This window comes from Pseudorasbora parva, chromosome 6 (assembly GCF_024679245.1).
Source record: "Pseudorasbora parva isolate DD20220531a chromosome 6, ASM2467924v1, whole genome shotgun sequence".
NCBI classification, from domain to species: domain Eukaryota; kingdom Metazoa; phylum Chordata; class Actinopteri; order Cypriniformes; family Gobionidae; genus Pseudorasbora; species Pseudorasbora parva.
The window spans coordinates 30815115-30842198 of NC_090177.1; the positions used below are offsets into that span (position 1 = coordinate 30815115).

The following is a 27084-nucleotide window of genomic DNA, read 5'->3' on the forward strand; positions in this document are numbered from 1 at the left end:
TTTTCCCTCCAGCTCCGGTGCTGCTCCGGGGGGGCTGCACTGCCATATAACTTCTCCCCTCAGGGAGAGAGAGAGAGAGAGAGAGAGAGAGAGAGAGAGAGAGAGAGAGAGAGAGAGAGAGAGAGAGAGAGAGAGAGAGAGAGAGAGAGAGAGAGAGAGAGAGAGAGACCTGCTTTCTCCGACTTCCTCAATAATGACCTCCCTTTCCACCAAGATGGGCTTTGTGTTGTAAACCTCTTGTTAGTATTCTGTGCTGAAAAGAAATAGATAATTTTTCAGTGACAGTGTGTCTCTTTGGACAGCTGTGGTCTGTTGACAGAAATCCCAGCACCAGTAAAGCCCTTAGCCGAATTCTCACAACGTAACGTCAAACCCGCAGGCGGCGACATGGTTACAGATTACTCCCCATCAATATTTTAATAACATCTTGTAAAATTTGCAGCATCACCAAAGCTTGTAATTACATGTTTTTTTCTGAAAGACAGTTCCGTCCTCTTGTCCTCTGGCAAATAAGAACCTTAATTGCAGCATTAACTCCTTGTATGAGAAAACTTCACTCGCTGATACCTTTCTCAGGTTTGCATCAGCACCCAATTCAACCTGAAGTTTTGAAATGTCTGTCGCCCTTATCTTTATTTACATATGCCTCATGTCTTTAGGTACCAGATTTTGGTATCATATCTCATTTAGCTGTTTCGTGGAAAATTGCTCATGCTGATTTTAAACAGCTTGATCAGATACCGACAGATGCTTTAGTGCAGTCAATACTGACGCCCCCAATTGACGTGTTCCAGAGCCCTGATTATGAGACCCGTCTTTGTTTAGCGTGGATGATTCATTTGATAATTAATGTGTGTTTTAGTTTTTGATAACATCTCAGCGGATTGACTTTCATGTCCATGTGCATCATAAGATTGCATAAGAGGTTTTTGGCGGGGTACATGTGGAACACAGCATATCAACAAATCCCATGGGGGAGATTTTAGTTTAAAAAATAGAGGGGGCGGTGGGAGGTTTTGACGTAACGAGATGGCAGACGCTTAGAGCATGAAAATTATGTTATGCACAAATTGATTTCAAATGTTTTGATAAGAAAAAGCATTACTGGTCACCAGTATAAGGGGTGTTTTGCATAATCCCCAGCGTGGGAACACTATAGTTTTGCTTGAGAACAGCATGACTATGCACCAGCACTATACCAGCATATCCATCAAAACAATCTCATGGCAATTCATAACTATTTTACGTTTTGGCAAATTGGTGGCTTAATTGTATGATTTCATTAAATGTTTCATATGATCTGCTTACACCCTCATGATGGGTATGTTTAGCGGTGGAGTTTTTTTTTTATTATTATCACACGTTTTTGCATGATTCACATCTGATGAATTCAAATGAAATCGTCATCTTGTAAAACAACTGAGATTGGGTTTATCCATCATAAACCAGCCTAGACCGACATGGAATTCATGCTGATTATTTCTGGATTATTCAGACACTAACTGATAAAGTAACACTTTATTATAAGGTGAGACTTGCAGGTTATATTTTGGCATAAAAAGCCAAGACAAGCTTTATTTGATCTTTTTTTTTGTCAGTGGCAAAGGAAAACAGACTCTCCATAATCATTGATTATCCTGTTCAGTCTAGGTTTGAGTTTGAGTGTAGGGACCTTGGAAGTTTTCCTGAACACATGTTGGGTATATCTCTATTTCAGACTGCCAAGGACACATTTATTTATCAGAGTGGAGCTCTCCATTGACAGTTATCGACTTGGTGACTCTTCTAACGTAAAGACGATATTTACAAAGATTTTTTTAAAACAATCTTTACAAAAAATTATGTTTTGTCTTTTAGAATAGAGTTAAGAGCATTCTTAAAGGGTTCGTTCTCCCCCAAAAATTCTGTCATTAATTACTTATCCTCGTGTCGTTTGAAACCCGTTAGACCTCCGTTCATCTTCAGAACACAAATGAAGATATTTTTGTTGAAATCCGATGACTCAGAAAGACTTCTATATGGCAACAATGTCATTTCCTCTCTCAAGACCCATAAAAGGCACTGAAAACATCATAAAAAACCCATCTCACTACAGTGGCTCTACAATCATTTTATGAAGTGACGAGAATATATATATCAACCATTTGATATATATATATTTTTTATATATACATATATTTTTTACATATATATATATATATATATATATATATATATATATATATATATATATATATATATATTTCTTCTTCTTTTCTTGTACTTACATTGTGTTTATTCATTTGCTGTTATGCTTTTTTTATGCTGTCTGTAAAGTGCTTTGAGAAACCTGCTTTTAAAGGCGCTATACAATATATATATATATATATATATATATATATATATATATATATATATATATATATATATATATATATATATATATATATATATATATATATATATATATATTTATTTTATTTTATTTTATTTTTTTACAAATGTTTGTGTGTGTTGTGCACCCGCTTATAGGTGCATATTTCTAGCGTGCCCTTTAAAAAACACAAAAAATACTGCTCTATTGACTATTGTTGGTCAATGGCACAGTCGTTTTCAGTTGTCGCAAAATAGCAACTCGCCAACAATGCATCTGAACACACCTCGTCTTCAGACCAGCACGCCCATGACTGATCAGATGGGTGTGAGAGCATTTGGTATTTAAACAATGGCCCCGGACATGAAAATGATAACTGTGTCAAGCTGAAACTAGCAAAAAACAATTGCGTCGCACATGGAGTCGCATTGCACTGGGTGTATGATAGGGTCCATTGAGTATTTCATTTATTCATTCATTTGATTTGTTCAAATGGTTGATTATTTCAGGAATAAAGTACAAAACAGATTCAAAATACGTTGGGACACTGTATAAATTGTGAATAAAAAAAGGAATGCAATTATTTACAAATCTCATAAACTTATATTTTATTCACAATAAAATATAGATAACATATCAAATGTTTAAAGTGATACGTTTTGAAATGTCATGTGAAATATTGGCTCATTTTGGATTTCATGATTTTCTTTTCCAAAAAAGTTCGGAGAGTTAGCATTAAGAGGCCGGAAAAGTTAAATGTACATATAAGGAACAGCTGGAGGACCAATTTGCAACTTATTAGGTCAATTGGAAACATGATTGGGTATAAAAGAGCCTCTCACAGTGGCAGTGTCTCTCAGAAGTCAAGATGGGCAGAGGATCACCAATTCCCCCAATGCTGTGGCAAAAAATAGTGGAGCAATATCAAAAGGAGTTTCTCAGAAAAAAATTGCAAAGAGTTTGAAGTTATCATTATCTACAGTGCATAATATCATCCAAATATTCTGAGAATCTGGAACAATCTGTGTACGGGGCAAGGCCCTTAAACCATACTGGATGCCAGTGATCTTCGGGCCCTTAGACGGCACTGCGACCATGCCATTTGCTGTTGTTGGTTAAAACTCAATAGGTAAAAAAAAAAAAAGAAGGCCATATCTAAAGATGATCCAGAAGTGCAGGCAGGGCTGAACTGGGGCTAAAATTCGGCTCTGGCATACCCAGCACATCCGGCCCATGAGTTCCCCGTGAATGTTTTTGCTGGGGTTGGGGTCTTAAATTGGCGTATATAAATAAAACTAGGACAAATAACGATAGATATTATCGAATTTGCTGCAAATGCAGATAAACTTAATATTGCTTTTTTGGTCACACAGAAATGCACTTAGCAGTAAAGCACTGATGATTTTGAGCTAGGATGCAGTAAAGTACATTTACTGCTTTTAAATGCTGTCATCATTTACTGACTCTCGTGTCATTTAAAACCTGTATGACTTCTGTGAAAACACAAAATAAGATGTTTTGAAGAATGTTGGCAACCAAGCCATTTTGGTTATAGGCTACCATTTGAATATTGTATGAACAAAAAAACAGACTCAAATTATTTTATTTTATGCTACACAGAAATAAATTCATTTAGGTTTGGAATGACATTAGGGTGAGTAAATGATCACATTTTTGGGTTTAACAATCATATTTTTCAAGAGTTAACACATCATTTAAAGGGTTACTTCAGCGATTAGCATATGGCTTTGTATCAGTAGAAAACCTGGAGTATATTCAAATTATTGTGCTTTCCCCCCTCATATTTCCCTGAGACAAGAGATTTATGCATTTTATTTCTGGAAAAACTCCTCCTATGATGCAAATTGACGATTTTTGCATCATAGGAGGAATGTTTGTCCAAAGGCTAAAGACTACAGCCAGCAGAGGGAGCCATTTCCGCATGTTTTGAATCCGCGCATGGGGGATGGAGATCACACTCAGAGCTCAGCTCAGCTACAGGCACTCATTTAAACGGAGCTATGGTGTGCAATGTAAGTCTTTTAACTTCTCAAATTAATTTCTATGAAAGTTAAGCTTGTAAAGGCATGAACTGAAAAGCGCCAGACTGAACTCGCGTTGTGAATGTATGCCGCGAGTGTAATCGCAATTACCTCAGCTCTCATCACTCGTGCAGTTAGTGCTCAGTGCTGTGATACTCGCGCGGAGACTCACTCATTATATTGAAGAGACACGTTCAGTTTTTAATTGTAGTGTCTTCTCCAACTCAGTCACAGTAATCAAGTTGGTGGCTTTGGGAATGGCCTCACAGGGCAGCAAAGCATTCTGGGAATTGTAGTCTTTCATCCCCATGGGACAAAAATGCATTTTCTGTCTTTTCTCAGTCTAGAAGACACCAAATTCAAAAATAATTTCACATTTCTACTACATTGATGACCCAGTTTAAATACAGATTCATCTTCCCAGCGCTGAAGTACCCCTTTAAGTAAGACACTGATATCTATCTTTCATGAGGCTATTACATTTCATTAAATCTATTAAAACAAGTTAATAAAACTTTTAAAGAGGAAAAAAAAGCTTTGTCCTTTATTTATGGGATCTAAACTTAAAGCTGTTTTATAGAATAGTTTAACTGTAGGCCAGTTTCATTTAAATGTAAGATCATGGTAGTCACAGGGTAAAAAACATACTGTACAAACCGTGCTCCTCATTATATGGCTATATTGTTTCCAAAACTATATAAAACATATATAATAAACTTATTTGTAAGTAAAAAAAAATGTAAACACCTGTAGAAAATACGAAAACAGCCTCTATAAAAGTGATTTATATTCTGCAATATTAATTTATGTAATATAGCAACATTTTTAATAAATGTTTCTTCCTAAACACCATATTTATTCGCTGTTAGTAGCTGCAGAGTAAGTTGTGGTTGTGCTGAAGTGAAACGTTTGTGTTTATTGCCGTTTTCCACTTTACCTCGTCATGAATAGGCTACGTATGCTCGCGGCTGTTTTCAGCTAATTCACCACAGAACTGTAATGTTTCCATATCACACGATTGTATAAAACAAAATAAGTCAAAGTGCCGTTCATAGAGCAGTATTTAAACGCAGCGTACGTTCGTCAGCGGCTGTGCTGTGTGGATATTCGCCTTTTGCAGTTCCATGTGCTCAAATAATAAATAAATAAATAGAAAAAAGCGCCTAATATGGAGGGGAGGTCTCTCTCGCTTCGGCTTGTCAATTCAGAAAACAAACCAATGGGCTGCTGTCGCTGCATGTTGTCAGTGGTAAAAATAAATAAAAAAAAAACACCTTTTTTTTTTTTTTTTTTAAATTTTAAACACTATACCGGCCCCCAAAAGTGCGTCGGCCCACCGGGCAAATGCCCGGTATGCCAGATTACCAGTCCAGCCCTGAGTGCAGGCATTTTCTCTGGGCCAAGGCTCATTTAAAATGGACTGTGGCAAAGTGAAATGGCAAAAGTGGAAAACTGTTCTGTGGTCAGACGAATCACAATTTTAAATTCTTTTGGAAAATTGGGACGCCATGTCATCCGGACTAAAGAGGACAAGGACAACCTAAGTTGTTATCAGTGCTCAGTTCAGAAACCTGCATCTCTGATGGTATATAGTCTCATGAGTGTGTGTGGCAGCTTACACATCTGGAAAGGCCCCATCAATGCTGAAAGGTATATCCAAGTTCTAGAACAACATATGCTCCCATCCAGATGTCGTCTCTATCAGGGAAGACCTTGCATTTTCCAACAAGACAATGCCAGACCACATACTGCATCAATTACAACAGCATGGCTGTGTAGAAAAATTTTCTTAGGCAAAATTTTGCAAAAGCAGACAATATTGTGCCTAAAATATAAAACAATATTAACTTATTTATTGAACTGTTGTTTAAAATTAGTATCAAAATTTGCACTCACATATCATAAATGCTATTTGGGACTAAATTATATTGGGCTTGTTACTCTTGTGATATTCTTTACTATATCATGATATGAATATGATACAAAAATCTAGAATTTTAAGGTAATTCTAACTGCATCATTTAGGCTCCATCCCACAGCGTGTAGTTGCCCTTCTTCATGTTCATCAACAATCAAATGTATGAAATGTTAGAAGACCTACATAGGTCTGGATTTTGATGGATGCATGAAATGCATTAATAATTTGAACACATCACCCCCATAACTAATTAATTAAATTAACATGTTAAAACGACAGCTCCGAGTCTTATTTTTCTTAATTACAAGAAAATTAGTTTCTAAAAATACTTTTATTCTTAAGAATGTTTCACGAATCCAGCCCCAGGTTGAGCAGTCATTAAGTCAAAACGGAAATGTAATTCAGAATGTCCCCATATCATTCAAGTCAAATCAGCCATGCGAAACACGCAAATGTCACCTATATTTAATCCTTTGAGCATGAGCATGGGGTTGAGTTTATGACTGTATAAATTATGATGAATATTGCTGCATATGTATTCTAGTAGTTTGTTAGTACTGCATGCTGCAGATGTTTTGTGTAGCTGCACAGTCATTTGTAGAAGTATTAACAGACTTCACATTTTAGTATGAAAATAAAATCATAAGAGGGGATGCAATGGGAGGAGGCCGGCCTGTTGGAAATATGAATCAACTAAACAGTGGAAAGCACTGTGGAAGCTAATGGGAAATCTGAGTCAATATTATGGTTGTGAGTATCACTTTATCATTTGCTCTCACTCACGTCTTTTTATCTTCTCGTGTTTCCTGTTGCATTTAAAGCCCTTGTTGGCAGTGAGATTGAAATTAGCCCTGGTGCAGTGTATTCCCCATTCAATAGATTTCAAACACCTCCACTGAGAGCTCTTCTGTGCTCTATTATCACCCAGAATCACAATAAACTCCACCTCTCCTGCATTAGTGAGATGCTAATTGAACACTAGGTAGACCAATTTAGCTTTTCAGCGTTGGAAAAATTGTCAGTTCCGAATTTTTAGTTGCATTAATTCAGTTTGCACCCCTCTGGAATGGCAAAAGGTAAATAAATAAACAGTATGTGCTTAACATGAAGTAATTTCTCAAGAGGATGGTTTCCTCTGAAATTAGTTCCCTAAATGTAGGTTAAGAAAGTAGTGTTGAGCAGTGAATTCATGTCTGTGTCCTCAGACTCAATTGAAGAAAGATTTTCTAAAGTGGTTGCACTGGAACACATAAAAGTCAAAAATGAACTTTTCCATTTAGGGGCAATATTTGTCATTTGGGCTTAAAGGGTCATGAAACCCCAAAACACTTTTTTTGAGATGTAAACAGATATGTATAGGCTGCACATCATTGAAAACACTAAGGGTACTCATTAATGGTATTCATATGTGAAAATAGTTATTTTTGCATTTTTCAGAGCGATTTCTGTCTTCCGGTTTAAAAAGCTTAGTCGGAGCAACGTCACAAATGCTGACGTCAGCGCGGGCTTTTCGGCCCAAGTATGGGCTGCTGGGCACATGCTGACGTCGACCGCTCCGAGCGATTCTCGATATATATTCATGACATGAAGCTCATTCAGTCCAATCCCTGCGCTGTAGTATGCATACAAGATAATTTAGTTAATATGCATGAGACAGTCACTTCTGTCAGGCTCGTCTTCCATCATTATTGTAGAGATATGGTGGGGAAGTTTTGGAAGCAGCGTGCGGAAAAGTCACGGAGGAAAGCTAGGCGTTATGCTGATACGAAATAACGTAAAGGGTGCCGAGCGAGCTGTAACCGGCGCCGTCTCTGGAAGCCTTTGCTACAAAGGCTCGGTAAAGTAAAATTAACTGAATTAGCAATCGCACGCCGAACCTGCAAGCATTGCCTAATTTTTGTCAGGAGTGCAAAATAACCAATCTGTAATCTGTAGGATAATGAACAAAAGTCACGTCCTCTCCATTTTATTTGTGGTCACAGCCATGCACTAAACCCCATGTGTTCGGGCTCTTAGTGAAACAGTGTGCATATTTGGACAAATATAGATTTAGCTGCCGAGTGACCGCGCGGATCGTCACGGCAACCCAGCACGCCTCGCTCTGTGCTTCAGATGCGCGGTCGAGACTATGAAGCCTCAAACCCCATCGCTTTTACCCCGATCTAGAATTACACATCTCTATTACATCGCATGTTGGGTGGTTCACGTTCTCTTATCACGTAGGTGCGTTGTTCATCTTGCCAAACAGCGTGCATATTTGGACAAATATAATTTTTTCACGTTTGCAAAATATTTCGTCATGCAGAGTAACATTTATTTTCATTTCTCACTGAATTATGCTGGTTTGAAGAGCTGAATGATTTGCGATCTCTGCTGCAGGCCACTCATAGCTCTCTCATTCGCTGTACTCATCCCTCATTTAATCTCACTGTGGTAAACAATGCCAACGTGAACCAAGAACATGTATCAGAACCGCTGCAACTGCTGCTGTTGGTATCGCTAATCTTAATGCAGATAATGACACTCCCCTCTTTATGCAAACCATTCCCTCTTTCCACACAATACCATCCCACCTTTTCACAGCCGACCACTCCCCTTTTAACAAGCCTTTTCAAATCGAAGGTGTGAAAAAACACTGCTACAGCAGGGGGGTTTCATGACCCTTTAATTGCCAGGGTTGTTTTTTAATCTTTATTTAGGCTTTTCTTTTTATAAATAGAATTTTAAATGTATGTGTGCTGTCATTTACTTAAAATGAACCAATTACTTCAATCTATAAGAATGCTGTACCAATATATATATATTTAGCAACATCAATAAAAAACATCTTTACAAAGGTGGAACAGAAGCAGCACCTATAGAAGGTTGTTTCCACCTCAAAATAAAACATTTTACAAGATAATTGTAACTTTTTATCTCACAATTGTGAGTTTACATACAGTGTTGTGAGACATAAATTCAGAATTGTGAGTAATAAAGCCAGAATAATGAGATATAAAGTCAGAATTGTGAGATATAAAGTCAGAATTGCGAGATATAAAGTCAGAATTGTGAGATATAAAGTCAGAATTGTGAGATAAAAAGTCAGAGTTGTGAGATATAAAGTCAGAATTGTGTGAAATAAAGTCAGAAATGTGAGTTAAAGTCAGAATTGTGAGATATAAAGTCAGAATTGTGAGATATAAAGTCAGAATTGTGAGATATAAAGTCAGAATTGTGATATAAAGTAAGAAATTTGTGTGATATAAAGTCAGAATTGTGAGATATAAAGTCAGAATTGTGATATAAAGTCAGAATTGTGAGATATAAAGTCAGAATTGTGATATAAAGTCAGAATTGTGAGTAATAAAGTCAGAATTGTGAGATATAAAGTCAGAATTGTGAGATATAAAGTCAGAATTGTGATATAAAGTCAGAATTGTGTGATATAAAGTCAGAATTGTGAGATATAAAGTCAGAATTGTGAGTAATAAAGTCAGAATTGTGAGATATAAAGTCAGAATTGTGAGTAATAAAGTCAGAATTGTGAGATATAAAGTCAGAATTGTGAGTAATAAAGTCAGAATTGTGAGATATAAAGTCAGAATTGTGTGATATAAAGTCAGAATTGTGAGATATAAAGTCAGAATTGTGAGTAATAAAGTCAGAATTGTGAGATATAAAGTCAGAATTGTGAGTAATAAAGTCAGAATTGTGAGATATAAAGTCAGAATTGTGAGATATAAAGTCAGAATTGTGAGTAATAAAGTCAGAATTGTGAGATATAAAGTCAGAATTGTGAGATATAAAGTCAGAATTGTGAGTAATAAAGTCAGAATTGTGAGATATAAAGTCAGAATTGTGAGTAATAAAGTCAGAATTGTGAGATATAAAGTCAGAATTGTGAGTAATAAAGTCAGAATTGTGAGATATAAAGTCAGAATTGTGTGATATAAAGTCAGAATTGTGAGATATAAAGTCAGAATTGTGAGTAATAAAGTCAGAATTGTGAGATATAAAGTCAGAATTGTGAGTAATAAAGTCAGAATTGTGAGATATAAAGTCAGAATTGTGATATAAAGTCAGAATTGTGTGATATAAAGTCAGAATTGTGAGATATAAAGTCAGAATTGTGAGATATAAAGTCAGAATTGTGTGATATAAAGTCAGAATTGCGAGATATAAAGTCAGAATTGTGAGATATAAAGTCAGAATTGTGAGTAATAAAGTCAGAATTGTGAGTAATAAAGTCAGAATTGTGAGTTATAAAGTCAGGATTGTGATATAAAGTCAGAATTGTGAGTAATAAGGTCAGAATTGTGATATAAAGTCAGAATTGTGAGTTATAAAGTCAGGATTGTGATATAAAGTCAGAATTGTGAGTTATAAAGTCAGGATTGTGATATAAAGTCAGAATTGTGATATAAAGTCAGAATTGTGATATAAAGTCAGAATTGTGAGTAATAAAGTCAGAATTGTGAGTAATAAAGTCAGAATTGTGAGATATAAAGTCAGAATTGTGATATAAAGTCAGAATTGTGATATAAAGTCAGAATTGTGAGATATAAAGTCAGAATTGTGAGATATAAAGTCAGAATTGTGAGTAATAAGGTCAGAATTGTGAGATATAAAGTCAGAATTGTGAGTAATAAAGTCAGAATTGTGAGATATAAAGTCAGAATTGTGAGATATAAAGTCAGAATTGTGAGTAATAAAGTCAGAATTGTGATATAAAGTCAGAATTGTGAGATATAAAGTCAGAATTGTGAGTAATAAAGTCAGAATTGTGAGTAATAAGGTCAGAATTGTGAGTAATAAAGTCAGAATTGTGAGTAATAAAGTCAGAATTGTGAGATATAAAGTCAGAATTGTGAGTAATAAAGTCAGAATTGTGAGATATAAAGTCAGAATTGTGAGTAATAAAGTCAGAATTGTGATATAAAGTCAGAATTGTGAGATATAAAGTCAGAATTGTGAGTAATAAAGTCAGAATTGGGAGTAATAAGGTCAGAATTGCGAGATATAAAGTCAGAATTGCGAGATATAAAGTCAGAATCGTGAGTTATAAAGTCAGAATTGTGAGATATAAAGTCAGAATTGTGAGTAATAAAGTCAGAATTGTGAGTAATAAAGTCAGAATTGTGAGATATAAAGTCAGAATTGTGATATAAAGTCAGAATTGTGTGATATAAAGTCAGAATTGTGAGATATAAAGTCAGAATTGTGAGATATAAAGTCAGAATTGTGTGATATAAAGTCAGAATTGCGAGATATAAAGTCAGAATTGTGAGATATAAAGTCAGAATTGTGAGATATAAAGTCAGGATTGTGATATAAAGTCAGAATTGTGAGTAATAAGGTCAGAATTGTGAGTTATAAAGTCAGAATTGTGAGATATAAAGTCAGAATTGTGAGTAATAAAGTCAGAATTGTGAGATATAAAGTCAGAATTGTGAGTAATAAAGTCAGAATTGTGAGATATAAAGTCAGAATTGTGAGTAATAAAGTCAGAATTGTGAGATATAAAGTCAGAATTGTGTGATATAAAGTCAGAATTGTGAGATAAAGTCAGAATTGTGAGTAATAAAGTCAGAATTGTGAGATATAAAGTCAGAATTGTGAGTAATAAAGTCAGAATTGTGAGATATAAAGTCAGAATTGTGAGATATAAAGTCAGAATTGTGTGATATAAAGTCAGAATTGTGAGATATAAAGTCAGAATTGTGAGATATAAAGTCAGAATTGTGTGATATAAAGTCAGAATTGCGAGATATAAAGTCAGAATTGTGAGATATAAAGTCAGAATTGTGATATAAAGTCAGAATTGTGAGTAATAAGGTCAGAATTGTGAGATATAAAGTCAGAATTGTGATATAAAGTCAGAATTGTGTGATATAAAGTCAGAATTGTGAGATATAAAGTCAGAATTGTGAGTAATAAAGTCAGAATTGTGAGATATAAAGTCAGTATTGTGAGTAATAAAGTCAGAATTGTGAGATATAAAGTCAGAATTGTGAGTAATAAAGTCAGAATTGTGAGATATAAAGTCAGAATTGTGTGATATAAAGTCAGAATTGTGAGATATAAAGTCAGAATTGTGAGTAATAAAGTCAGAATTGTGAGATATAAAGTCAGAATTGTGAGTAATAAAGTCAGAATTGTGAGATATAAAGTCAGAATTGTGAGATATAAAGTCAGAATTGTGAGTAATAAAGTCAGAATTGTGAGATATAAAGTCAGAATTATGAGATATAAAGTCAGAATTGTGAGTAATAAAGTCAGAATTGTGAGATATAAAGTCAGAATTGTGAGTAATAAAGTCAGAATTGTGAGATATAAAGTCAGAATTGTGAGTAATAAAGTCAGAATTGTGAGATATAAAGTCAGAATTGTGTGATATAAAGTCAGAATTGTGAGATATAAAGTCAGAATTGTGAGTAATAAAGTCAGAATTGTGAGATATAAAGTCAGAATTGTGAGTAATAAAGTCAGAATTGTGAGATATAAAGTCAGAATTGTGATATAAAGTCAGAATTGTGTGATATAAAGTCAGAATTGTGAGATATAAAGTCAGAATTGTGAGATATAAAGTCAGAATTGTGTGATATAAAGTCAGAATTGCGAGATATAAAGTCAGAATTGTGAGATATAAAGTCAGAATTGTGAGTAATAAAGTCAGAATTGTGAGTAATAAAGTCAGAATTGTGAGTTATAAAGTCAGGATTGTGATATAAAGTCAGAATTGTGAGTAATAAGGTCAGAATTGTGATATAATGTCAGAATTGTGAGTTATAAAGTCAGGATTGTGATATAAAGTCAGAATTGTGATATAAAGTCAGAATTGTGATATAAAGTCAGAATTGTGAGTAATAAAGTCAGAATTGTGAGTTATAAAGTCAGGATTGTGATATAAAGTCAGAATTGTGATATAAAGTCAGAATTGTGATATAAAGTCAGAATTGTGAGTAATAAAGTCAGAATTGTGAGTAATAAAGTCAGAATTGTGAGTTATAAAGTCAGGATTGTGATATAAAGTCAGAATTGTGAGTTATAAAGTCAGGATTGTGATATAAAGTCAGAATTGTGAGTTATAAAGTCAGGATTGTGATATAAAGTCAGAATTGTGATATAAAGTCAGAATTGTGATATAAAGTCAGAATTGTGAGTAATAAAGTCAGAATTGTGAGTAATAAAGTCAGAATTGTGAGTAATAAAGTCAGAATTGTGAGATATAAAGTCAGAATTGTGATATAAAGTCAGAATTGTGATATAAAGTCAGAATTGTGAGATATAAAGTCAGAATTGTGAGATATAAAGTCAGAATTGTGAGATATAAAGTCAGAATTGTGAGTAATAAGGTCAGAATTGTGAGATATAAAGTCAGAATTGTGAGTTATAAAGTCAGAATTGTGAGATATAAAGTCAGAATTGTGAGTAATAAAGTCAGAATTGTGAGATATAAAGTCAGAATTGTGAGATATAAAGTCAGAATTGTGAGTTATAAAGTCAGAATTGTGAGATATAAAGTCAGAATTGTGAGTAATAAAGTCAGAATTGTGAGATATAAAGTCAGAATTGTGAGTAATAAAGTCAGAATTGTGAGATATAAAGTCAGAATTGTGAGTAATAAAGTCAGAATTGTGAGATATAAAGTCAGAATTGTGTGATATAAAGTCAGAATTGTGAGATATAAAGTCAAAATTGTGAGTAATAAAGTCAGAATTGTGAGATATAAAGTCAGAATTGTGAGTAATAAAGTCAGAATTGTGAGATATAAAGTCAGAATTGTGATATAAAGTCAGAATTGTGTGATATAAAGTCAGAATTGTGAGATATAAAGTCAGAATTGTGAGATATAAAGTCAGAATTGTGTGATATAAAGTCAGAATTGCGAGATATAAAGTCAGAATTGTGAGATATAAAGTCAGAATTGTGAGATATAAAGTCAGGATTGTGATATAAAGTCAGAATTGTGAGTAATAAGGTCAGAATTGTGAGATATAAAGTCAGAATTGTGATATAAAGTCAGAATTGTGTGATATAAAGTCAGAATTGTGAGATATAAAGTCAGAATTGTGAGTAATAAAGTCAGAATTGTGAGATATAAAGTCAGAATTGTGAGTAATAAAGTCAGAATTGTGAGATATAAAGTCAGAATTGTGAGTAATAAAGTCAGAATTGTGAGATATAAAGTCAGAATTGTGTGATATAAAGTCAGAATTGTGAGATATAAAGTCAGAATTGTGAGTAATAAAGTCAGAATTGTGAGATATAAAGTCAGAATTGTGAGTAATAAAGTCAGAATTGTGAGATATAAAGTCAGAATTGTGAGATATAAAGTCAGAATTGTGAGTAATAAAGTCAGAATTGTGAGATATAAAGTCAGAATTGTGAGATATAAAGTCAGAATTGTGAGTAATAAAGTCAGAATTGTGAGATATAAAGTCAGAATTGTGAGTAATAAAGTCAGAATTGTGAGATATAAAGTCAGAATTGTGAGTAATAAAGTCAGAATTGTGAGATATAAAGTCAGAATTGTGTGATATAAAGTCAGAATTGTGAGATATAAAGTCAGAATTGTGAGTAATAAAGTCAGAATTGTGAGATATAAAGTCAGAATTGTGAGTAATAAAGTCAGAATTGTGAGATATAAAGTCAGAATTGTGATATAAAGTCAGAATTGTGTGATATAAAGTCAGAATTGTGAGATATAAAGTCAGAATTGTGAGATATAAAGTCAGAATTGTGTGATATAAAGTCAGAATTGCGAGATATAAAGTCAGAATTGTGAGATATAAAGTCAGAATTGTGAGTAATAAAGTCAGAATTGTGAGTAATAAAGTCAGAATTGTGAGTTATAAAGTCAGGATTGTGATATAAAGTCAGAATTGTGAGTAATAAGGTCAGAATTGTGATATAAAGTCAGAATTGTGAGTTATAAAGTCAGGATTGTGATATAAAGTCAGAATTGTGAGTTATAAAGTCAGGATTGTGATATAAAGTCAGAATTGTGATATAAAGTCAGAATTGTGATATAAAGTCAGAATTGTGAGTAATAAAGTCAGAATTGTGAGTAATAAAGTCAGAATTGTGAGTAATAAAGTCAGAATTGTGAGATATAAAGTCAGAATTGTGATATAAAGTCAGAATTGTGATATAAAGTCAGAATTGTGAGATATAAAGTCAGAATTGTGAGATATAAAGTCAGAATTGTGAGTAATAAGGTCAGAATTGTGAGATATAAAGTCAGAATTGTGAGTAATAAAGTCAGAATTGTGAGATATAAAGTCAGAATTGTGAGATATAAAGTCAGAATTGTGAGTAATAAAGTCAGAATTGTGATATAAAGTCAGAATTGTGAGATATAAAGTCAGAATTGTGAGTAATAAAGTCAGAATTGTGAGTAATAAGGTCAGAATTGTGAGTAATAAAGTCAGAATTGTGAGTAATAAAGTCAGAATTGTGAGATATAAAGTCAGAATTGTGAGTAATAAAGTCAGAATTGTGATATAAAGTCAGAATTGTGAGATATAAAGTCAGAATTGTGAGTAATAAAGTCAGAATTGGGAGTAATAAGGTCAGAATTGCGAGATATAAAGTCAGAATTGCGAGATATAAAGTCAGAATCGTGAGTTATAAAGTCAGAATTGTGAGATATAAAGTCAGAATTGTGAGTAATAAAGTCAGAATTGTGAGATATAAAGTCAGAATTGTGAGATATAAAGTCAGAATTGTGAGATATAAAGTCAGAATTGTGAGTTATAAAGTCAGAATTGTGAGATATAAAGTCAGAATTGTGAGTAATAAAGTCAGAATTGTGAGATATAAAGTCAGAATTGTGAGTAATAAAGTCAGAATTGTGAGATATAAAGTCAGAATTGTGAGTAATAAAGTCAGAATTGTGAGATATAAAGTCAGAATTGTGTGATATAAAGTCAGAATTGTGAGATATAAAGTCAGAATTGTGAGTAATAAAGTCAGAATTGTGAGATATAAAGTCAGAATTGTGATATAAAGTCAGAATTGTGTGATATAAAGTCAGAATTGTGAGATATAAAGTCAGAATTGTGAGATATAAAGTCAGAATTGTGTGATATAAAGTCAGAATTGCGAGATATAAAGTCAGAATTGTGAGATATAAAGTCAGAATTGTGAGATATAAAGTCAGGATTGTGATATAAAGTCAGAATTGTGAGTAATAAGGTCAGAATTGTGATATAAAGTCAGAATTGTGAGTTATAAAGTCAGGATTGTGATATAAAGTCAGAATTGTGAGTTATAAAGTCAGGATTGTGATATAAAGTCAGAATTGTGATATAAAGTCAGAATTGTGAGTAATAAAGTCAGAATTGTGAGTAATAAAGTCAGAATTGTGAGTAATAAAGTCAGAATTGTGAGATATAAAGTCAGAATTGTGATATAAAGTCAGAATTGTGATATAAAGTCAGAATTGTGAGATATAAAGTCAGAATTGTGAGATATAAAGTCAGAATTGTGAGTAATAAGGTCAGAATTGTGAGATATAAAGTCAGAATTGTGAGTAATAAAGTCAGAATTGTGAGATATAAAGTCAGAATTGTGAGATATAAAGTCAGAATTGTGAGTAATAAAGTCAGAATTGTGAGTAATAAGGTCAGAATTGTGAGTAATAAAGTCAGAATTGTGAGATATAAAGTCAGAATTGTGAGATATAAAGTCAGAATTGTGAGTAATAAAGTCAGAATTGGGAGTAATAAGGTCAGAATTGCGAGATATAAAGTCAGAATTGCGAGATATAAAGTCAGAATTGCGAGATATAAAGTCAGAATCGTGAGTTATAAAGTCAGAATTGTGAGATATAAACTTTATATCATGCAATTCTGACTTTATATCTCACAATTCTGACTTTATATCACAATTCTGACTTTAATTTTCGCAATTACCTTTTTAATTTTTTATTCTGTTGCGAAAACAAGCTTCCATAAGCATCTGGCTGTATGAAAAAAATGGGCAATTATTACTCTTGATATAATTATTATTAATGTAAATTAATAAAATGGATAACATTTGTGTTTGTGGAAATTACATAATATTCTGGCTGCACAGGCAAAGCAGGCTGAGAACCATTTATAAATTAGTTTATTGCTTATAGGAAATCAAGACTTCACATTGGTTATTTTAGTAGCATGAAGAAAAAAATGAGCCGTTAATTTCTCTGGATAACATGTTTGAAAGGTCATGAAAGATGCCAGATACAACAAAACAAGTTGAATAGTTTCAGTGCAGATGCCATTTTAATACTCAAAAAAACTGTTTATCAAATTTTTTGAGACAAAACATGGAAACGTTTTGGACACAATGCGTCAACATTAGGCTCTATGTTGTGTTAATCGGCATAAAATGAGTTTTAGATTATGCAAATTGCATTCAGCCTCGCATAAAAACTCTCCGTCCTGCTCATTGTTGAGTGGATGTCTCATCTTCCTGGAGGCCATTTGTGCTTAATAAGACAGGATAAGTGGTTTGCGCTAACCATCAACATGTAATTACGGAGAATAATAAACCACAAAATTTCTAGACTTTTAAGTGTTTACACGATACACACAATTAAGCTACTTTCCTGCAAGTTAGCGTCTTTGGTATGAGGAAATCGCATTAGAAAGCATAGTGGCTCACCATGTGTTTCATACAAATTGAATAAGCTCTTGTTTTTTTTTTTTTTTTTTTCTGGGGCTAAATTTATGAATAGTAAACATAGGTGGTGGATTAGCATTATACAGTATGTAACGAAATGTACTGCCTCAAAAGTTCAGTATTTTAACATATGTTTTGGTCATTCGGGGTTTGTGATATTAGCATCTTCAATGTGTATGGTAACGTCCTGCCAACAGTAATCTTGAGTGTTTTGAAGATTGCTTTGAACGTGCCAAAATTATGCTGCCCATTTGACAGCTACTGAATGACAGCTAGGCTTTCGTCCAGTGGACAGATGGATACCTTTCAGAACAGCTTTGCTCTACAAAGTGTGCTAAGCTAAACTTAGCATTGACTAGCAGTGTAATTGTGATCTTTTCCTCCTCACCTTTAGAAGGCAGCGGTCCTCTGAGGCCAGTATTCACCAAACAGCCGGGAAGCATTGTATTCCCTCTCCATCTTAATGAGCCCAGCCGGGAGGTCACCTTCAGCTGTGAAGCCCAGGGACATCCACCCCCGTCCTACAGGTGAGATCCCAGCATGCTGATAAATTTTGGTATAAAAAAGCCAAGACAAGCTTTATCTGACCATTTTTTGTCAGTGCCAAAGACAAACAGACAATCCATAATCCTTGATTATCCTGTTCAGTCTAGGCTTGAGTTTGAGTGTAGGGACCTTGGAAGTTTTCCTGAAAGCTTGAGCCCATGTTGGGTATTTCTAACATGAAGGGAACTCTTTTTCAGACTGCCAAGGGCACATTAATTTATCAGAGTGGAGCTTTCCATTGCCGTTGTTAGCGAGAACCATTTATATTGTCACTGCAGTCCTTTATTGGACTCATCTTGAGTCAAAACCAATCCGAACTAGTCGCAGCTGGTTTGGCCTGTCTGTTTTATTTTTTTATTTTGTGGAAGACCCACACTGAGTTTAATTGGATTTAATGTTGCTTTGAAAAGCTATTTTCTTCAGCCACTTTCCCATGGCTGCCCTCTTTCTTTGACTCCCTCTTGGTCTCGCGCTTGATTCCTGATCACTTTTGTTTCGTTTTGAATTATTTCTATTATTTTAATTACTGTGTGCGTATCAAACATTATTTCGGTACAAGGGCTCAGAGTCAATTTACTTAATTGTATTCAATCTCAAAGGCACATTTACACATTCTCCAGTCAGACAGCTTATATTTAGTTTTTTCCTCAATGGCCATAATAGTAACCTAAATTAACAAAGAAAAAATTATGTCCTCACACTGAAATTGCAGCTCCCAAAATTATATTTACCAAAAAGCTTTTTTATATATATATTTTTTAGGTGCTTTGCCACACAAAACCATTTGAACATATTAGGTCCGTATGTGTTTGTGTAATGTCGTGAATGGGTCATTCTTACTATTCGGTGCCATTTCAGCTTGGTAACTTTCTATTAAAAAATGTTTAAATTTCCATGATTTTATACTTTTATCTGAAAATTGGCTTGTTACACTACAATAAAAATATATTGGTCCAGCTCAGGATATTATTGATTCTTCACACATGCAAAGGCCAAATGTCCACCCTGTTACCGGACATTCTCATCTCAATTAATATGTGTTTTAAATGCATAATTATTGTAATATTTATATATTCTAAAAGCTAAAATGTCCCTCCCTGTACCCTGCAAATGTTTTAACAAAATGTTCATAAACAAGCATTATCTTGAGAAAATAGTTTTTTTTTTTTAAGGCACAATGGTAATTTCAACATATTTCTTTTAGAATAAAAATAAATTTCATTGGAATTTTGTCCAGAATTTTGTCGGAGTAGGATTGGTCTCTAAAGTAAGATCCCATTCGTCGGTTCAGTTCTGACGTACGTCGAACGTGACCGACTGAAAGGGAACAACAGGACATCACACCACAAATCAACTAATTAACCCTGCCATCTCCTGAAGAAGAAAGAAACATGAACAACATCAACCATTCAAAATTGTCATATCTAAAAGAACACAGTAAAAATAACAGTTAACGTAACAGCATCTTACTGTTACTACACTCTTAAAAATAAAGGTTCTTAAATGGTTCTTTGGCAGGGTGTATGGTTCTATGAAGAACCTTTAAATTCCAAAGAACCTTTCCTTTGCGCTAAAGGTTCTTTGTAGAGCAAAAAGGTTCTTTAGACTATAAAATGGTAAGAAAAAGATGGTTCTTTAAAGAACCTTTCACAAAACGGGTCTTTGGGGGAACCAAAAATAGTTCTCCTATGGCATCACTGTGAAAGCCCATGTTTGGTTCTTCCTGGCACCTTTATTTTTAAGGGTGTACTTACTGCAACATACTACTGAACAGACCAGCATCCCATGTGTTGTTCTAGGTAATTCCACCCTGTCTTCTCAAGCTGGACGGACCTCTTAACAAATAAATTCCATATAAATTGATTATAATTACAAATAAATGCTATAAACACTTATTTATCTAGGTATTATGTCCACTCTGTTACAATATGTCCATCCTGTTACTGTGCAAAACAGTAACAGGGTGGACAGTAACAGGAGGGACATTTTATTCTAAAGTTAGCCACTGCTACTTACGTGATGAACAACAAGCTAGTGCGCAGTGATCACTGTGAAGATTTTTAACATGTTTATTAACCATATTTTCAAAATTACAATCAATTATGAGTTTCCACTATAAATAAGCATAACAGGGTGGACATGTTATGCTTTACCACATCAATAAATCGTTCTAATACGTTGAACAAAAAGAGTAAATTAAGGAGAGAGACTTGCTTTGATTCTTGTGGATAGTTTGCTGCCAAAAGTTATTTTACTTCCTGAGAGGCATGTGATTAGAGGAAGTTTAGGGGTGTGTTCAGATGGATTTTCCATCAGAGTAACAGGGGGGACATTCAGTTCAGGGACACAACATATTTTAAAGACTTTAAGCATTAAATATGTTTTAATAACAAAAAATATATATTGGTGAGGAATATTATAAATAAGAATATGAAAAATTTGGAATTTGTTTGATTTTTATTACTTATATTTGTGGCTGAAGTTAGGCAAACTTACTTGGGGACATGGCAGTTTAGCATACTTGCACTAAAATCAAAGTAATTATTTTTAATTAATTAATCCTGGGTACATATAATTGTGTTCTATGGTAAAGGGGGATTAACTGTGTAAGATGACCCTTTAAATACAATTATTAGCCAATTTTTACTCAAAATCTACCATATTATGTCATGGGGACTCAAATGGCACCGAATGCTAGGAATGACCCGAATGTGAAAATGAATTGCTACCTCCTCTGTCAGCACTAGCCACTGAAAAGAAATCAGGCAATTTACAAAAGCTGGTCAGTCTGACGTGGCGTTGCCTGAGCTCATTACTATTCATGAGCTCGCCCAGTTGAGACCGCGCCCACAGAATTCGTCTACTTCAGACGATGGCTGCGCCCGAAAACCTAGGCAGCTGACTCGTTGCCTCGCTGCCTTATCAGACAATGACTTGTAAGGCAGTGTTTTGTGCATGAAGACACCTCATGAAACTAATTTCGGACAGACTTCTGAGGCAGTGTAACAGTTTAATGATCTACAGCAAAACAGAGCGAGCTTTGGTGAGAACTAAACACATATTTAATTACTTCACTAGTCATTTCTCGCTAGAAATAACATCACAAGTGGAAAATGTTGGTCAAAAATTTACATTTACACACAAACTGACCAGCAAACACAACTTTCGGGATGCCATCTTTGTTTCCAGCTCAACTGTCACAGAACAGAACACACAGGATTGTGGGATATCAAAGGTGGCGAAGGATACGTTTATGCTGCCTTCAAAAATCAATCAGATGAAGGTATCTCAGGAAGTGAAGCTAGCATTTTCCAGGTTTCGGAAACCTGAAAGGTTTCCAGGCCCCCCCAAGCTATTGTTTAGGGCTAGTAGTTGGCTGGTTTTGTTGTAAAAACTTGGCAACCCTGTCTGCACGTGTGCTGAAATCAGGCTGGAATACACAATCTTTGCCAGTGTTGTAAAAAAAATTAAATAATTTAATGATACACAGAGTACATACCCAACATGATCATCATTTCTGAGAGAAATTGTGAAGGTGAATGCAGATACAAACAAGCTCTCCATTTAGGATTCAAACAAATATAATCCAAGCCCCTTTGATGACGTGCATGATTACGTTGCTGTTGATCATCTGTCTGTCATCGTCTAAAGCCCGCCCTGATGATTTCATTGGTCCGAACAGTTTCTGATCGGAGATAATTACTCCTCTATGGAGCAAGGCCAGACCGAAGTGCCCGATCTAAAAAAATTGTGGGCGGGGCTAAGTTCGGCTGGCATCCAGGCTAGAAGACTGGAGTAATGATGCTGAAAATTCAGGAATAAAGCCATTTTTTATTCAAATAGAAAACACTTATGATAATATTAAACCAATATTATCTACACTCACCTACACTGTAAAAAGTGAACAGTTGGATCAACTTAAAAAAATTATTTCAATTGGTAACACCTAAACATGTTAAGTTCTCTCAACTTAAATAATTACGTTTTGTCAACTTACTTTCAATGGGTCAATCACACTTATATTAATTGAGTTAATTGAGTTAATTGAGAAAAATGAGTTCATTCAACTTAATTTCATTTCATTCCTACTTAAATGTATTAGTTTTTCCCACAGTTGGATCAACTTAAAAAAATTACTTCAATTGGTAACACCTAAACACGTTAAGTTCTCTCAACTTAAATTATCCCATTTTATCAATCACTTATATTGAGTTCATTCAACCCTATTGTTTACATTAGTCTAACTGAATTTCATTCCATTCCAAATTAAATGTTTTAGTTTTTCCTACAGTTGGATAAACTTAAAAAAATTACTTCAATTGGTAACACCTAAATATGTTAAGTTCTCTCAACTTAAATTACTACATTTTATCAATCACACTTATATTAATTGAGTTCATTCAACCCTATCATTTACATTAGTCTAACTTAATTTCATTCCATTCCAACTTAAATGTTTTAGTTTTTCCTACAGTTGGATTAACTTAAAAAAAATACTTCAAGTGGTAACACCTAAACCTGTTAAGTTCTCTCAACTTAAATTATCCCATTTTATCAATCACACTTATATTAATTGAGTTAATTCAACCCTAACATTTACATTAGTCTAACTGAATTTCATTCCATTCCAACTTAAATGTTTTAGTTTTTCCTACAGTTGGATAAACTTTAAAAAATTACTCCAATTGGTAACACCTAAACATGTTAAGTTATCTCAACTTAAATTATTACATTTTATCAATCACACTTATATTAATTGAGTTCATTCAACCCTATTATTTACATTAGTCTAACTTTATTTCATTCCATTCCAACTTAAATGTTTTAGTTTTTCCTACAGTTGGATAAACTTTAAAAAATTACTTCAATTGGTAACACCTAAATATGTTAAGTTCTCTCAACTTAAATTATTACATTTTATCAATCACACTTATATTAATTGAGTTCATTCAACCCTATCATTTACATTAGTCTAACTTAATTTCATTCCATTCCAACTTAAATGTTTTAGTTTTTCCTACAGTTGGATTAACTTAAAAAAAATACTTCAAGTGGTAACACCTAAACATGTTAAGTTCTCTCAATTTAAATTATCCCATTTTATCAATCACACTTATATTAATTGAGTTCATTCAACCCTATCATTTACATTAGTCTAACTGAATTTCATTCCATTCCAACTTAAATGTTTTAGTTTTTCCTACAGTTGGATAAACTTTAAAAAATTACTCCAATTGGTAACACCTAAACATGTTAAGTTCTCTCAACTTAAATTGTTACATTTTATCAATCCCACTTATATTAATTGAGTTTATTCAACCCTATTATTTACATTAGTCTAATTTAATTTCATTCCATTCCAACTTAAATGTTTTAGTTTTTCCTACAGTTGGATCAACTTAAAAAAAATACTTCAATTGGTAACCCTTAAAAAAAGTAAGTTTTCTCAACTTAAATAACTACATTCTATCAACTTAATTTCAATCACACAAGACTCAAATAGCTTTAGAAATATTTATTAACAATTCATTTTATTAAATTTAATTTCCCTTTTAACAAACTTTGAGAAATCATTACAAACTGTTCATATTTGTTGTGCAAATGAAACTTCCTGACACACTTAACATCCATTTCATTAACAGTCTTTTTGAAAAGTTGTCATTGCCTTTCAGGATTATGCTAAAAACTGAGCCACTAATCTATCTAAAAAAATAAATATAAACAGTGGTTATGCGAATAAATTAGCCACATAAATAAAAAGGGATACTTCACAAAAGGGATAGTTCACCAAAAAATGGTTCAAGTTGTTCCAAACCTGTATTTGTTTCTTCCTTCTGCTGAACACATAGGATGATGTGTTGAAGAATGTTGGTAACCAGACAGTTGACGGTACCCATTGACCTCCATAGCAGGAAAAAAAAATACTCTGGAAGTCAATGGGTACCGTCAACTGTCTGGTTACCAACATTCTTAAACACATCTTTTGTGTTCAGCAGAAGAAAGAAACTCATACATGTTTGGAACAACATGAACCATTTTTGGATGAACTATATCCCTTTAATATATTCCATGGAACCATTTCTACCGAGTGTATTGTGATAAGTGCTTTAGAATAGCTTACGGGCAATGCTCTAAACCATGTTAAAAAATCTAATTAAAAAATAAACAGATCATGGAAAATGTTTAACAGCAATGGGTGATTACCCTTTCACCAATCAACTACAGATTCAAACATACAACTAGATACTAGACAAACATATGAAACAAATGGATAATCTTACAAACATAAGAAAACAAATTAAACTAAACTAGAGACATTCTTTCAAACACAGACTAGACTTAAGCACATTCAAACATTACTTCAAGTTCACTGTAGTCTACTGAAAAGATTACTTGATATCTTTTGCTAATGAAGCTGTAAGAGCACTTTCTGGAATGCCGTGAATACAAGCTCACCCAGCTCACCCTCGCAATCATCTCGTAGGTTATCCTAAAGTAGTGCACATAAAAATAAATTAAAAAAACATTAAAAAAAAAAAAATTTGCTACCACAAATGTAAAATTTTCTGAAAAATAAATCAAAATAGAATGTGGCCTTTCAACTCACAAGGTATTCCTTGATAAGGTCTTGATTTCCCCCCAGGAAAAGGATGAGCCGGCGTTCTGACATGGAATCCGGAAGCTCTGTGCTGAGTTTACTACATGAACAGCATAGGAGACTGCAAAGAAGAAAAGAAACTGTTGAATAAAGTCATTATTTTATTAAAATAAATAAAATATTAAAAAAATATTTAGTTCACTTCAGAATTCAATTTCCTGATAATTTAGTCACCCCAAGATGTTCATGTCTTTTTTTTTTTTTTGTCGAAAAGAAATTAAGGTTTTTGAGGAAAACATTCCAGGATTTTTCTCGATATTGTGGACTTCAATGGTTACCAATGGGTTAAAGGTCAAAATTGCAGTTTCAGTGCAGCTTCAAAGAGCTCTACACGATCCTTGACGGGGAATAAAGGTCTAATTGAGCCAAACCATCGATATACGTTTTAACCACAAATGCTTGTTTTGCACTAGCTCTGTGTTTTCTCACATTATGTTATAGCGCTGTAAAGGTCATGCGTGACATAGGTGGAAGTACCGATCCAGTGTTTGCGAAACGGTAGTGCAAAGACTAAGTCAAATCCCCTGTCACCTAAAAAAAGAGGGTAAAACATCGCAATTTTTTTTAAAAGACAGATTGTTTTATTAGATAAGACCCTTATTCCTTGTCTGGGAGCCATTTGAAGCTGCACTGACACTGCAGTTTGGATCGTTAACCTGTTGATCCCAGTGAAGTCCAGGAGATTTGTGGGATGCACATCCAGGGCACGAAGCTCCCGTTCCACCACATCCCAAAGATGCTCTATTGGGTTGAGATCTGGTGACTGTGGGGCCATTTTAGTGCAGTGAACTCCTTGTCATGTTCAAGAAACCAATTTGAAATGATTTGAGCTTTGTGACATGGTGCATTATCCTGCTGGAAGTAGCCAACGGAGGATGGGTACATGGTGGCTATAAGGTTGAGATAATTAGATAATTGCATTAATGAAAAATTGAACAGGTGTTCCTAATAACCCTTTAGGTGAGTATATGCAATAGCATTCCACAAGGTTTTACTGTATTGTTGTTAAAATAAGTACAGTCTTGATGAACATATAATATAATATAATATAATATAATAAAAAATAAACAATTAAATATAGAAATCTACATAAAAATATACAACCTACATTATTTTCTGATCAAATCACAAGCATTCATTCAAGCTAAGTTGTTAAAAAAAGTTTTTAAAGGAAATACGCCACTTTAAGGTTCTGACATCTGTCTACAATGAGTGAAAGAGAAAAAATAATGTGTTTAAATGCTAGACACTTTGAAACACTCTGCCCTTGGATTTTTGTACTTCTGTTCAGCTGATAAATTATACATTTGAATATTTTTGCAGCGCTCAGATAAAGCTGAAAAGAGTGAAATATTTCTAACTGCACTATTTGGGCATTCACCTTCTTCAGTAGTCTGTAAAATATACACGATGTGTTCAGAATATAATATGTCTAGAGCATATATTCCCTGAAAGAATTCCGTTCTGCTGAACCAATTTATTTCTTTATTTTTTTTTCTCTTAAAGTGCGTCATTGAATTTGAGTGACAGGCAGAGCAAACAGTGAGCTGTTCTTGCAAATATATCTCCCAAGTCCCATGCATTCACTTGTGTAGCGCGGTACAGATTTCTATCAGGAAAGGTCGTAGACGTGGCCTTTAGTGTGTGGGAGGGAAATGTGACCGCATGCGATCTTTAATTTTTGTGTGTGTGTTATATTGATTTTGTTTGTACATATACTCAGACGGTTAATTGACATGGATAATGTCTTTGTCCACATTAAATCCAGATGGCCACTAAAGTGCCCTTCTCTGTTTTCTCCTGTTCGTCAATTAAAAAGTGCCTTATTTGCTGTGGCATACACACTGCAGACTCATTTGTTCTCATTTGTATGTTACATTGACAAAGAGGTCTGGTTTTTTCAGTGATTCCGATT

General features: G+C 33.8%; 1 protein-coding gene and 1 long non-coding RNA gene across 3 annotated transcripts in view; one reads left to right on the top strand and one right to left on the bottom strand.

The window, feature by feature from the left end:
* Nucleotides 1-27084, top strand: part of cntn3a.1 (contactin 3a, tandem duplicate 1) — a 119205-nt gene that overhangs the window by 21280 nt on the left and 70841 nt on the right. For both annotated transcript variants that reach the window (XM_067446672.1, XM_067446671.1), the window contains exon 3: nt 18360-18492. In XM_067446672.1, coding sequence (XP_067302773.1) covers nt 18360-18492 — 133 coding nt within the window. The remainder of the gene's footprint in view (nt 1-18359; nt 18493-27084) is intronic.
* On the bottom strand, nt 24012-25820 carry LOC137078886 (uncharacterized). Its single transcript, XR_010905364.1, has 2 exons — nt 25119-25820; nt 24012-25001 (listed from the first exon to the last, which is right to left on the bottom strand). It is a non-coding gene; the product is annotated as an uncharacterized lncRNA (long non-coding RNA).